The sequence below is a fragment of the Heptranchias perlo genome, chromosome 37, assembly GCF_035084215.1.
Source record: "Heptranchias perlo isolate sHepPer1 chromosome 37, sHepPer1.hap1, whole genome shotgun sequence".
Taxonomy (NCBI): domain Eukaryota; kingdom Metazoa; phylum Chordata; class Chondrichthyes; order Hexanchiformes; family Hexanchidae; genus Heptranchias; species Heptranchias perlo.
The window spans coordinates 869,830-882,539 of NC_090361.1; the positions used below are offsets into that span (position 1 = coordinate 869,830).

General features: G+C 46.8%; 1 protein-coding gene across 2 annotated transcripts in view; it reads right to left on the reverse strand.

The window, feature by feature from the left end:
* Positions 1-12,710, reverse strand: part of slc44a2 (solute carrier family 44 member 2 (CTL2 blood group)) — an 86,844-nt gene that overhangs the window by 51,172 nt on the left and 22,962 nt on the right. Inside the window, exon 1 of one of the 2 annotated variants that reach the window (XM_067972898.1) lies at positions 12,344-12,392. The exons of the other annotated variant lie outside the window; for it this stretch is intronic. Coding sequence (XP_067828999.1) covers positions 12,344-12,377 — 34 coding nt within the window. The 5' untranslated portion in view covers positions 12,378-12,392. Of the gene's footprint in view, positions 1-12,343; positions 12,393-12,710 lie in introns of those variants that run through there. 2 annotated transcript variants of the gene reach the window in all.

The window sequence follows — 12,710 nt, forward strand, 5'->3', positions numbered from 1 at the left end:
TTAGAGAGTGAGAGTTGGCGGGATATTCAACTGTCAGGGCCATCATAGCTAATCCCGATCCTATCCCCACCGACAACCACACAAACACGCACTCTCCAGCAGGAGTCACTAGGTAGTGATCAGAGGCAGCGACCCTGGCTGATTTTCCCCTTCTGAACCCAGGGGTAGTGAGGTCAGTGGTAGTTCCCTAAAGCTGCCCTGACTGAGGAATTCCAGGATTGAATCTGGAACCTTCCTGGTCCGTATCACACCACTCAACTGATTTACCCTGAGCCACTGAGGGAGTTGCAAATTTCTGGTTTATGGTTTGAACCTGACCTTACCAATCTAAGCTTTGTATATACTGTGCCCAAACTCCCTTCATTTTGAGAATTAAATCCAATTTCTATGGAAAATGGTTGGAATTTCCATGTCAGTGCTCCCAAAGGAGGGCAAGCTATTAATCCTGCACAACATTCTGTTATTTCAGGCCTCTCTGTGGTGTTTGGCCAAGGTTGAAGGAAACCAAACAGTATTATGTAGGTTACAGATTCACTTTTAAAACCTTGCCTGTGATTTCTCAGCATCCTCCACATGAGGCTGGGAAGGACCTTCACTGTTGATTCCCAGTAACATACATTTTCTCCCTCCCTTAATTTCCACCTCCTTTTCTTCCCGTCTCTCCTAAAAGTGCTGTATCATATTGAGGTAAAATTCCACACATGCCAGGCAGCCTCTGCAACCTCATCAAAGTCAGCTCGAGCAGTGAGCCTGGATGGTGAATGTTGACAGACTATTCAACCATGGAGGCATCACAACCAAGTCTGATCCTATCCCAACCAATGTCACTTTCCAGGAGGGATCACAAGATGGAGATCAAGAGCAGGAATCCCAGCTGATGCTCTCTTCTTCCCTACCCTGGGGAGATTGAGACCAGTTGTAACATCTCCACCAGTGTCCCACTAGCTATTCAATACAGATCAGGGATCAAATCAGCACCGACCGGAGACCTTCCAGGTCTATATGACTCAACTAAATACCAGGCACTATTTTATTCACTGAACTAACAGGGAGTCTGTGAATGCAGACCTGATCCAGGCATATTGACGGGCTGAATGGCCTTTTCTCATTCCACTTTAGGAATATATTTTTCATTTGTGGGATCTGGGTGCTGCTGGCAAGGATAGTATTTATTGCCCATTTCTAGTTGAGCTGAGAAGGTGGTAACTGAATGGCTTGCTAGCCCATATCAGAGGGCAGTTAAGAGACAACCTTGTGGTTGCGGGACTGGAGTCACAAATAGGCCCAGGCCGAGTAAGGACAGCAGGTTTCCTTCCCTGAAGGACATCAGTGAACCAGGTAGGTTTCTATGGCCATCTGACAGCTTCATGGTAACTTTACTGATACAACCTTTATTTTTATTTCCAGATTTTTAAACAAAAACTGAATTCAAAAATCATCTAGGGTTCCTGCTCTCAATCAACAGCCTGGGACCCCTGCTGGAAAATCTGTACATGCACAAGTCCGGTGAAGGCAGGAACAGGCTTGCTTGTGATACCTTTCTCACAGTTCTCTTATCTGCCAACGAGCATCGTGTATGCTCAGGTGAAAACTAGATCCTTGGGTTCGCTACTGGAACCCATAGAAAAATCCTCCACCCAGGGTCAGCACCTTGGGGCCAGAAGGGGAGAAATTTGGGGAACAGGGAAAAAAAAGTGACGAAGAGGCTCAGAAAAGCCAGAATATATTTTCCCACACTTCCAGTTGTACAATTAAAAATTTATCCCACTGCTCCTCATGATGTATCCTGATCACAACCACGGTGGATCCAAGTAGGCCACGTCCCCCAGTTATTTGCGCTGATGCTGCTCAGCACACTAAGTGTCAATTGTCCAGTCCAGCTGACTCTTTGATCATATACTTGTGACTTATCAATGTACACCAGATCCTCATTCCTTTGAGGTTTGTGTGGCACAAAGCAGGTTTCATGTGTGTGCTGGCAATAGATCAACTCTGGCACATCATCACCTCTCTTCCAACTCTGGGCTGAAGCCGCCACTGTTGAGGCCTCACGATCACGTGGTCCTCCCCTGGCACCACCCATGCCCCCGGCACCGGCACCGCCCGGCCCTCCCCCTGGCACCGCCCACCCCCCCTGGCACTCCCCCCCACCCCCTCCCCTCGCACTCCCCCCCACCCCCTCCCCTCAGCACCGCCCGGCCCTCCCCCACCTACCTCGGCACCGCCCGGCCCCCTCCCCCCCCCCAGCCTCGGCACCGCCCGGCCCCCGCCCCCTCCCCCCCTGCCTCGGCACCGCCCGGCCCTCCCACCCCACCTCGGCACCGCCCAGCCCTCCCCTCTACAGAATGCAGTCACTGCTGGCTCCCTTCTCCAATAAGATCAGTCCACTGACCCGGTAAACCACGCTTTATGGTGCAACTAACGTGCGTGCTCATTATATACATAAGCAATCCATCTGTGGCCATTCTTTGTACGTATCCTGAGTAATGTAGCTGTCTTGTCCCAATTCTGTAACACAAAGTCATGTCCATATTGTCACCAGATGTGCCCCTTCTATCATTGTTGCAGTCTGCTTATGTCCAATAATTTCCACAAGAAAAACATTAGAAAACAGAATCCTTTAGTTTATCTTCTGCCTTTTAAGGCCATGTCTTATTGCCATAAAGGATGGCCGAGGCAATGAGACACTGATAGAGTCTTGGCTTCAGTCACCTTCATTGCTTTGATTTCCAGATGCTTGTCGTCTTTTTCAATTGTCCTGCTGCACCTGAAATTCTCTGACTTATATCTCCAAAGGATCCACCGGTGCTCATGGTCCAGCTGGACAAGCACACGTCCTGGGTTTCACTGGCGACCCGTCGTAAATCAGATCTCCAAGTTTCATTAGCCGTAAAAACGATCACATTTTTCAGCCCCATTGTACAATTCCTACCCGCTGTATCCACTTCTGTGGTGATAATCTGCAGGTCACCATCATCATCTGCAACAGTGACACTGCAACAGAGGTCACTCATCACTGTGTCCTTTACCAATTCAAGAATTCTGGTTAAGGAAAGTCCGAGAGGTGAGCACAGTGTAAAAGGAGAGTCCTGAGAGCGGGAAGAGAGTCCAAGAAGTGAACGCAGTGTAAAACTAAGGCAGGTCATGGCAGCAAAGCTCGTACCCGTGATATGCTCCTCCTGCTCTATGTGGGAAGTCATGGACACGACTGGTGTCCCTGGCGACCATGTGTGCAGGAAGTGTGTCCAGCTGCAGCTACTGGCTAACCGCATTTCGGAGCTAGAGCTGTGGGTGGATTCACTGTGGAGCATCCGCGATGCTGAGATTATCGTGGATAGCACGTTCAGTGAGGTGGTCACACCGCAGGTAAAGATTACGCAGGCAGAAAGGAAATAGGTGACCGCCAGGCAGAGTAAATGGACTAGGCAGGTAGAGCAGGAGTCCCCTGGGGCCATCTCCCTCTCAAACAGATATACTGCTTTGGATACTGTTGGGGGAGATGGCTTATCAGGGGAAAGCAGCAAGAGCCAAGTCCGTGGCACCATGGGTGGCTCTGCTGCACAGGAGGAGAGGAATAAGAGTGGCAGGGCTATAGTGATAGGGGATTCCATTGTAAGGGGAACAGATAGGCGTTTCTGCGGCCACAAACGTGACTCCAGGATGGTATGTTGCCTCCCTGGTGCTAGGGTCAAGGATGTCATGGAGCGGCTGCAGGGCATTCTGGAGGGGGAGGGTGAACAGCCAGTAGTCGTGGTCCATATCGGTACCAACGACATAGGTAAAAAAAGGGATGAGGTCCTGCAAGGAGAACTTAAGGAGTTAGGAGATAAATTAAAAAACAGGACCTCAAAGGTAATGATCTCAGGATTACTACCAGTGTCACGTGCCAGTGAGTATAGGAACAGGAGAATAGACCAGATGAATGCGTGGCTGCAGGGATGGTGTTGGAGGGAGGGATTTAGATTCCTGGGACATTGGGACCGGTTCTGGGGAAGGTGAGACCTGTACAAGCGGGATGGGTTACACCCAAGCAGGACCGGGATAAACGTCCTCACGGGGATGTTTGCTAGAGCTGTTGGGGAAGGTTTAAACCAGAATGGCAGGGGGATGGGAATCTGAGCAGGGAGACAGAGGAGGGGGTAACAAGGATAGAAACAAAAAACAGAAAGGGAAGAAGCAATAGTGGAAGGCAAAGAAAACAAGGGCAAAAAACAAATAGGGCCATAGCGCAAAATAAAACTAAGATGACTAGCAATCTTAAAAAGACAAGTCTAAAGGCATTGTGTCTTAATGCGCGGAGCATTCGCAATAAGGTAGATGAATTAACAGCGCAGATAGATATTAACGGTTATGATATAGTTGCGATTGTGGAGACATGGCTGCAGGGTGACCAAGGATGGGAACTGAACATCCAGGGGTATTCAATATTTAGGAAGGACAGGAAAGAAGGGAAAGGAGGTGGGGTAGCGTTGTTAGTAAAGGAGGAAATCAATGCAATAGTGAGGAAGGATATTGGCTCGGAAAATCACGATGTGGAATCTGTATGGGTGGAGCTAAGAAACACCAAGGGGCAGAAAACGTTGGTGGGGGTTGTCTATAGGCCCCCAAACAGTAGTGGGGATGTAGGGGAGGGCATTAAACAGGAAATTAGAGACGCATGCAAGAAGGGTACAACTATAATCATGGGTGACTTTAATCTACACATAGATTGGTCAAACCAAATTAGCAATAATACTGTGGGGGAGGAATTCCTGGAGTGTGTACGTGATGGTTTTCTGGACCAATATGTTGAGGAACCAACTAGAGAACAGGCGATCCTAGACTGGGTATTGTGCAATGAGAAGGGATTAATTAACAATCTTGTTGTGGGGTCCCTTAGGGAAGAGCGACCATAACATGATAGAATTCCTCATTAAGATGGAGAGTGAAGCAGTTGAATCCGAAACTAGGGTCCTGAATCTAAATAAAGGAAATTACGAAAGTATGAGGTGCGAGTTGGCTATGATAGATTGGGGAACTTTACTACAAGGGATGACGGTGGATAGGCAATGGCTAATATTTAAACAACGTGTGCAGGAATTACAACAATTATTCATTTCTGTCTGGTGCAAAAATAAAACAGGAATGGTGGCTCAAACGTGGCTTACAAAAGAAATTAGGGATAGTATTAGATCCAAAGAGGAGACATAAAATTGCCAGAAAAAGCGGCAAGCCTGAGGATTGGGAGCAGTTTAGAATTCAGCAAAGGAGGACAAAGAGATTGATTAAGAGGGGAAAAATAGAGTATGAGAGTAAACTAGCAGGGAACATAAAAACTGACTGTAAAAGCTTCTATAAATATGTCAAGAGAAAAAGATTAGTGAAGACAAATGTAGGTCCCTTACAGTCAGAAATGGGGGAAATTATAATGGGGAACAAAGAAATGGCAGAACAATTAAACACATACTTTGGTTCTGCCTTCACAAAGGAAGACACAAATAACCTCCCAGAAACGTTAGGGAACCAAGGGTCTAGTGAGAGGGAGGAACCGAAGGAAACCAGTATTAGTAAAAAAAATAGTACTAGGGAAATTAATGGAGCTAAAGGCTGACAAATCCACAGGGCCTATTAATCTACATCCCAAAGTACTAAAGGAAGTGGCCCTGGAAATAGTGGATGCATTGGTGATCATCTTCCAAAATTCTATAGACTCTGGAATAGTTCCTACAGATTGGAGGGTGGCAAATGTAACCCCACTATTTAAAAAAGGAGGGAGAGAAAAAACAGGGAATTACAGACCAGTCAGCTTAACATCAGTAGTGGGGAAAATGCTGGAGTCTATTATAAAAGATGTGATAACAGAACACTTGGAGGGCATTAACGGGATTGAACAAAGTCAGTATGGGGTTTATGAAAGGGAAATCATGCTTAACAAATCTGCTGGAGTTTTTTGAGGAGGTAACTTGTAGAATAGATAGGGGAGAACCAGTGGATGTGGTGTATTTGGATTTTCAGAAGGCTTTTGACAAGGTCCCACACAAGAGATTAGAACATAAGAACATAAGAAATAGGAGCAGGAGTCGGCCAATCGGCCCCTCGAGCCTGCTCCGCCATTATAAGATCATGGCTGATCTGATCCTAACCTCAAATCTAAAGAACACAAGAAGTAGGAGCAGGACCCAGCCATTCAGCCCCTGGGTTAGTGTGCAAAATTAAAGCACATGGGATTGAGGGGAATATACTGGCACAGATTGAGAATTGGTTGACAGACAGGAAGCAGAGAGTAGGAATAAACGGGTCTTTTTCCAGGTGGCAGGCAGTGACTAGTGGGGTACCGCAGGGATCAGTGCTTGGGCCCCAGCTATTCACAATATATATCAATGATTTGGATGAGGGAACTAAATGTAACATTTCCAAGTTTGCAGACGACACAAAGCTGGGTGGAATGTGAGCTGTGAGGAGGATGCAAAGGGGCTCCAATGTGATTTAGACAAGTTGGGTGAGTGGGCAAGAACATGGCAGATGCAGTATAATGTGGATAAATGTGAGGTTATCCACTTTGGTTGTAAAAACAGAAAGGCAGATTATTATCTGAATGGTGATAGATTGGGAAAAGGGGAGGTGCAATGAGACCTGGGTGTCCTTGTACACCAGTCGCTGAAAGCGAGCATTCAGGTGCAGCAAGCAGTTAGGAAGGCGAATGGTATGTTGGCCTTCATTGCAAGAGGATTTGAGTACAGGAATAGGGATGTCTTACTGCAGTTGTACAGGGCCTTGGTGAGACCACATCTGGATTATTGTGCGCATTTTTGGTCTCCTTATCTGAGGATGTCCTTGCCATGGAGGGAGTGCAACGAAGGTTTACCACACTGATTCCTGGGATGGCAGGACTGATGTATGAGGAGAGATTGGGTCGACTAGGTCTATATTCACTAGAGTTTAGAAGAATGAGAGGTGATCTCATCGAAACACATAAAATTCTGTCAGGACTAGACTGACCAGATGCAGGGAGGATGTTCCCGATGGCTGGGGAGTCCAGAACCAGGGGTCACAGTCTCAGGATATGGTGTTTGCCATTTAGAACCGAGATGAGGAGAAATTTCTTCACTCAGAGGGTGGTGAACCTGTGGAATTCTCTACCACAGAAGGCAGTGGAGGCGAAGTCATTAGTATTCAAGAAGGAGATAGATATATTTCTTAATGCTAAAGGGATCAAGGGATATGGGGAAAAAGCGGGAACAGGGTACAAAGTCAGACGATCAGCCATGATCATTTTGAATGGCGGAGCAGGCCCGAAGGGCTGAATGGCCTACTCTTGCTCCTATTTTCTATGTTTAAACAAACGAGGTGATAGAGAACAGCCTTACCACACCCGACAGTTTTAAGTCATTCTCTGAACCGGGTGTTTTGCGCACTGCAACTGCTTTTCAACAAAGGACCCAATGTCTGCAATTCACCCAAGTTATACCCGATCTAATCACATTTAGTTTGCTCCCCTCATCTGCTAAAGATGCTGACTTATACAGTTCCATGGTCACCATGTGTTGGCCCAGAGTGAGTGCTGGCAGGCTATTCAACTCTCGAGGTCATCACAGCAGAACCCAATTCTGTTTTCAACTGATGGCCACAAGTGCCTTTTCTAGCAGGGGTCAAAGGACAGTAATCAAAAGCAGGAACTCCTCTCCCTAACCCATGGGCATCGAGAACTACTGTAGTATCCCAACTGTTGCTCTGGCTGACTAACTCAGTGCCGAACTTTCTGATCTGCATGGATCAACAGCTCACCAGACGGAACCTTTACTGAGTCTCTTGGGGAACAATTATTAAAGTGGCTGAGACAGCATCAATATAAAATTGGACAGAATATTGTCATTTGCAAAATGAAATGCTTTCTCTCCTTGCTTATTTTAAAAAACTCCTTTTGTTAAGTATACTCTGCACCTTCCCATGATAAGCCAGCAGAGACGGGGACTTGCTATGTGAGAAATTACAGGCATCAAACCATGTTGTGCCTTTTGCTTGACACAGCCCACTGGATCATTATCATGCTGGACCAGCATTTCACAGGAACCCTGGTCTAAGCACAAGGTTTCTAGGCAAAGTAACTGTCAGAATTCAACCTGTTCATAAACCTTCTGGATATTATCAGAGAAAAGAAAGACTTTTTGCTATTTTCACTTCACCCTGACATTTCACTCAATACTTTTTGAATATAAATACAAAATTCTGGACAAGCCAGAGAGCTTTCTGAGAGTTCGAGGCAAAATCACCTCTCTCCTCCAGAACCTCACTGCCACTATCCATCTCATTCTATTTCTGTCACCCGAGGCAACCTATTCATATGTTTATCAGCTTTCAGCACATGGTTTGCTGCACTCCTCTGCTAGTCACATCCTGACACTCCCAATTTTACACAGATGAATCTTGGTGAAACAGGGTTGCCTTGTTATCAGAGCAGCTTCTGTCCCACACCTTTACTTCCCCTCAGTCTACCCTTCCAACTCACTCCACACCAATATGCTGAGTAATTATGCCCCATTATTTACTGTGGAGCCTCCTGTTCCCACTTCTTTCCCTTACCCCTCCTGTTCCATAGGTGTTGTCAGCCCTATGGCATCTCACTCTGGTGGCCATTTTTCCTGAGGCAAATGCTGACAGGATAGTCCACCATGGGGGATATCACACCCAAGCTTAACCCCGTCCTCACCCGATGTCCACACATGGATTCCCAGCTGAAGTCGCCGGACAACTGACCAAGAACAGGCACCCTGACTGCTTTTTCCCTTTCCTAACTCCGGCAGGCATTGAGGTCAATTGTATGCTGCTACTGCTGGTCTAGGTGAGATGAGCTATCTTAGCACAGGCCAGGGATTGAACCAGAACCTTCCTGGTCTGTATGACTCAATACCATACCACACACTGCATTTATCCACTGTGCCATCCCTAGTGCTCCGTGGAGTTTTTTTTTAAAAAAAAGAACATCAATAGATGTTTTTATATTAAATAAGTGGTCTCAGGGAAGCAGCACTCAAACAGAGATCACAACCAACATATGCTGATAGGCTTAGATGAAGAGGGGTGGGAGAAGGCTCACATGGAGCATAAACACTGGCCTGGACCAGATGGGTCGAACGGCCTGTTTCTGTGCTGTAAATTCTATGTAACCTCTGTGTCCCACTCACCCTGTTTATGTTTGTTCATTCTTCCATTCCAGGAAAACCCTCACCTCAAAAAGGTAAGAGGAGCCAGCTCGGTGGGTGTCTGATGCTGGTGCATCCCCAGAGATTGCCAGCTTTATATTTGTGAGTGTTGCAACAACAGGAGACCATTTGTCAAGCAGCGACTTACCCCTTTAATATAAAACCAACTCATGCTCAGACGTAACCGTCGCTACATCACAGAGTGATCCATTGTGTGAGAGGAACTTCGGGTTGTTTCTGAGAGACATGATAAGGCACTATCTTTAAATGTTAGTTTCTTTCCTCTGCTCTTTCTCCATTGTGGTGATTCTTTGCAACACCCTCTGCACCTTCAACACCAGTTACCATCACAATTTCAGAGCATTTCACACATTGACATTAAAGCTGGTGCCACAACTCAGATATTTTTAGCAAATAAAACTTCTAATTAAAATGAGACTTAGTGTAAGGGTAAAGGGCACGTGCACCGTCAGCATTTGTATCGCAGCATATGGGGAGCTAAAACATGTGAAGAAAATGCGCAACAGCCAAGGAAAACTTAACTGTGTAGCACCAGCGTTCTGGCCATTTTTATGAATCATATTTTTAAATCCAATACCCCCAAGAAAGAACTGTACTGTCTGGCAAGCTTGTGCGAGTGGCTGCTTAGGGAATAGGATTGACTGGCAGGAGTTTCGAGCCAGGCTAACCTGACTAAGGTGCATTCATATGCAAACGGACATTTCACACTGACAGGCTGGGTGGAAGGGAACCCAGCCCGATTGACGTTATCACCATTTAACATAATTACTGGGAACAATAACCCGAGAGGTAACTCCGAGACACTCATTCTCCTGGTGGAAGGCAGGAGATGGCCGGGCCATTGTCTTCCAGGAGAGAAGCCAGTTAAGCAAGATCGGTTTGAGATCGAAACCCATTACCTGCTAATGGGGGCCATCAACTCAGGAAACGACAGACACCCAGTAATCAGCACCCATTGTCTCTCCAGGTGCAAGGCTTGGGAGCGGGATAACGAAATAGCATTTTTCACAAAGATTTCAAAGGTCATGAGTCACTCCACACCATGGCAGGGGTGGGGGGGCGTCCAGACAGATCGCTTGAGTCAATACATCGGGCAGTATCGGGAGTATCGGGTCGGCTCTGCTCTCTGCTCCTCGCTTCAATCTACAGCAAGTCTCCCGAGTGGGACTCGGCTCAATTCAACGGAACACCACTAGAAGCTCAGTGCTGCTCTTCATCCCTCATCAACGGACCTGGACTCAAACTGGAATAGTAAGAGGCGTGTTTTCGGTATGCAGTGGAGTACCTTGAAGTATTGTGGCGATGCATTGTACTGTAGGGATAAGCTTTGAGCTGAATTGAATAACAGGATGTTCCTGCAGTTGTAAGTAGTTTTCTCGGGCGTGCGGAAAACACACCTCTTACTATAAATTCTGGAACAATAGGGATTATAAGGACAGATCAGACTCGGACACACGTTTTCGAGCTCAACCGTATTGCATTTAATAAGATTAACAATGACACTAGCAAACAGTACAAACCATACAACCCTGGTTTGTCCAATAAGCCCTACCGTGTTAAATTACCATGGCCTAATAAAAGAAACCCCCCCACCCCCATGAAATAAACTAACACAAGAACCCCCTAGCACTAAAACCCTCTAAGGTTTGGTTGGGACTTACAATCACCCCCTCACACAGCTAAGTGGTCTTGTGGATGTGTAGACTCAGGCAATGTGCTCACCCCGATTGCCCGGTGTCTTGCTTGCAGCTTCTTCCTGCACGTCTCGCTCCTGGTTCCGTACCGCCGACGCAGTATCCAAGTTCCAGGTCCGTTGATGAGAGATGAAGAGCAGTACTCAGCTTCTAGTGGTGTTCTGTTGAATCGAGCCGAGCCCCACTTGGGAGACTCACTGTAGATTGAAGCCGAGAAGCAGAGAGCAGAGCGCAGACCCCAGAGCAAAGCCCACCCGATACTGCCCGATGTATTGACTCAAGTGTTCTGTCTGGACCCCGCCCCCGTGGCCTGGAGTGACTCATAACCTTTGAAATCTTTGTGAAAAATGCTATTTCGTTATCCCGCTCCCAAGCCTTGCACCTGGAGAGACAATGGGTACTGATCCACTGGCAGGATAGGCATACCAACATGAGCGTTCTCTCTCAGGCTAACATCCCTAGTATCGAGGCACTGGTCATGCTCAAACAGCTGCGATGGGTGGGCCACATTGTCCGCATGCCCGACACAAGATTCCTGAAACAAGTGCTCTACTCCGAGCTCCGCAATGGCAGGCGATCACTAGGAGGGCAGAGGAAACGCTATAAGGACACTCAAAGCCTCCCTAAAAAAATGCAACATCCCCACCGACATGTGGGAATCGCTTGCCCGAGAACGCCCAAACTGGAGAAGAAGCATCCACGAAGGCGCCAATCACCTCGAGCGTCACTGAGTGGAGCACATGAAGGCCAAGTGTAAACAGCGGAAAGAACGCGCAGAATCCAGAGCGTCTCACCCACCCGCCTTATTAAACACTACCTGCCCCACCTGTGGCAGAGTCTGTAGCTCCAGGATTGGACTATTCAGCCACCGCAGAACCCACCCTCCCGGAGTGGAAGCAAGTCATCCTCGACCCTGAGGGACTGCCAAAGAAGAAGACGACTCCACTCGTCAAACATCTGCTTTAGAATTTAAGAACTGACCTACCCAAACACATCTCCAGCAATTGTACTAATGAGAATCAAACAGGAGCCTCACTAAAAGCCTCGTCAAATACTAGTCAGCATCAGGCCCCATCAAGTCTTGCGCATTTCAGTTAGGAGTTTCTCTTTGTGGTTTAAAAATAAAGTATAATTAGTTTCCTGTGTGCACCTGATATTACATTTAGTTTCACTCTTCCTGATTAAAATCCCAGTCCCTTGTAATTTCAGGCCCAGCCAATGTCTGTACAAGACCAGTGAACATTTTAATCAAGTCCTCTTCTGCCTCATGAGCATAAAGTAGGTACAAGGTTGTGTGAATGCTCTATTACAGGAAACATTGTTACAAGCCTGTCTATTTAACTGCATCTCTCACACAGTCTGCACTTCGCGCTCCAGAGAAACAGGAAGCTCGCAGCATCAGCAAACACAGTACGCAAGCAGGATGCACAAAGGCCCATGAACTATTACCATATTTCCCGTAGAAATTCTCCTCCGTGCTCATGGTCTCAAACTGTGCAAATTCTTCACAAGAGTTGAACTGCTGTCCTCTCTGCACCTTGCACTGATCAGAACAGTACGTCTCTTCCTGTATGTCTGTATAACATGCTGCTCTGCTCAGTACTGTCCAGACCAGTTTAACTGGAAACTCAACAAATAAAGGAGCAACTTGAAATAAAAGAGGCACAACCCAAAAGCTAGTTTCTCTTATTACTCTGAGCAGTGGCTGGACAAGTGCCTTTACTGCTGGTGTTTGTGTAAAGGCCCCTCTCCTTCCTTTTACATCTGTAAACAATTTTACAACACCAAGTTATAGTCCAACAAATTTATTTTAAAT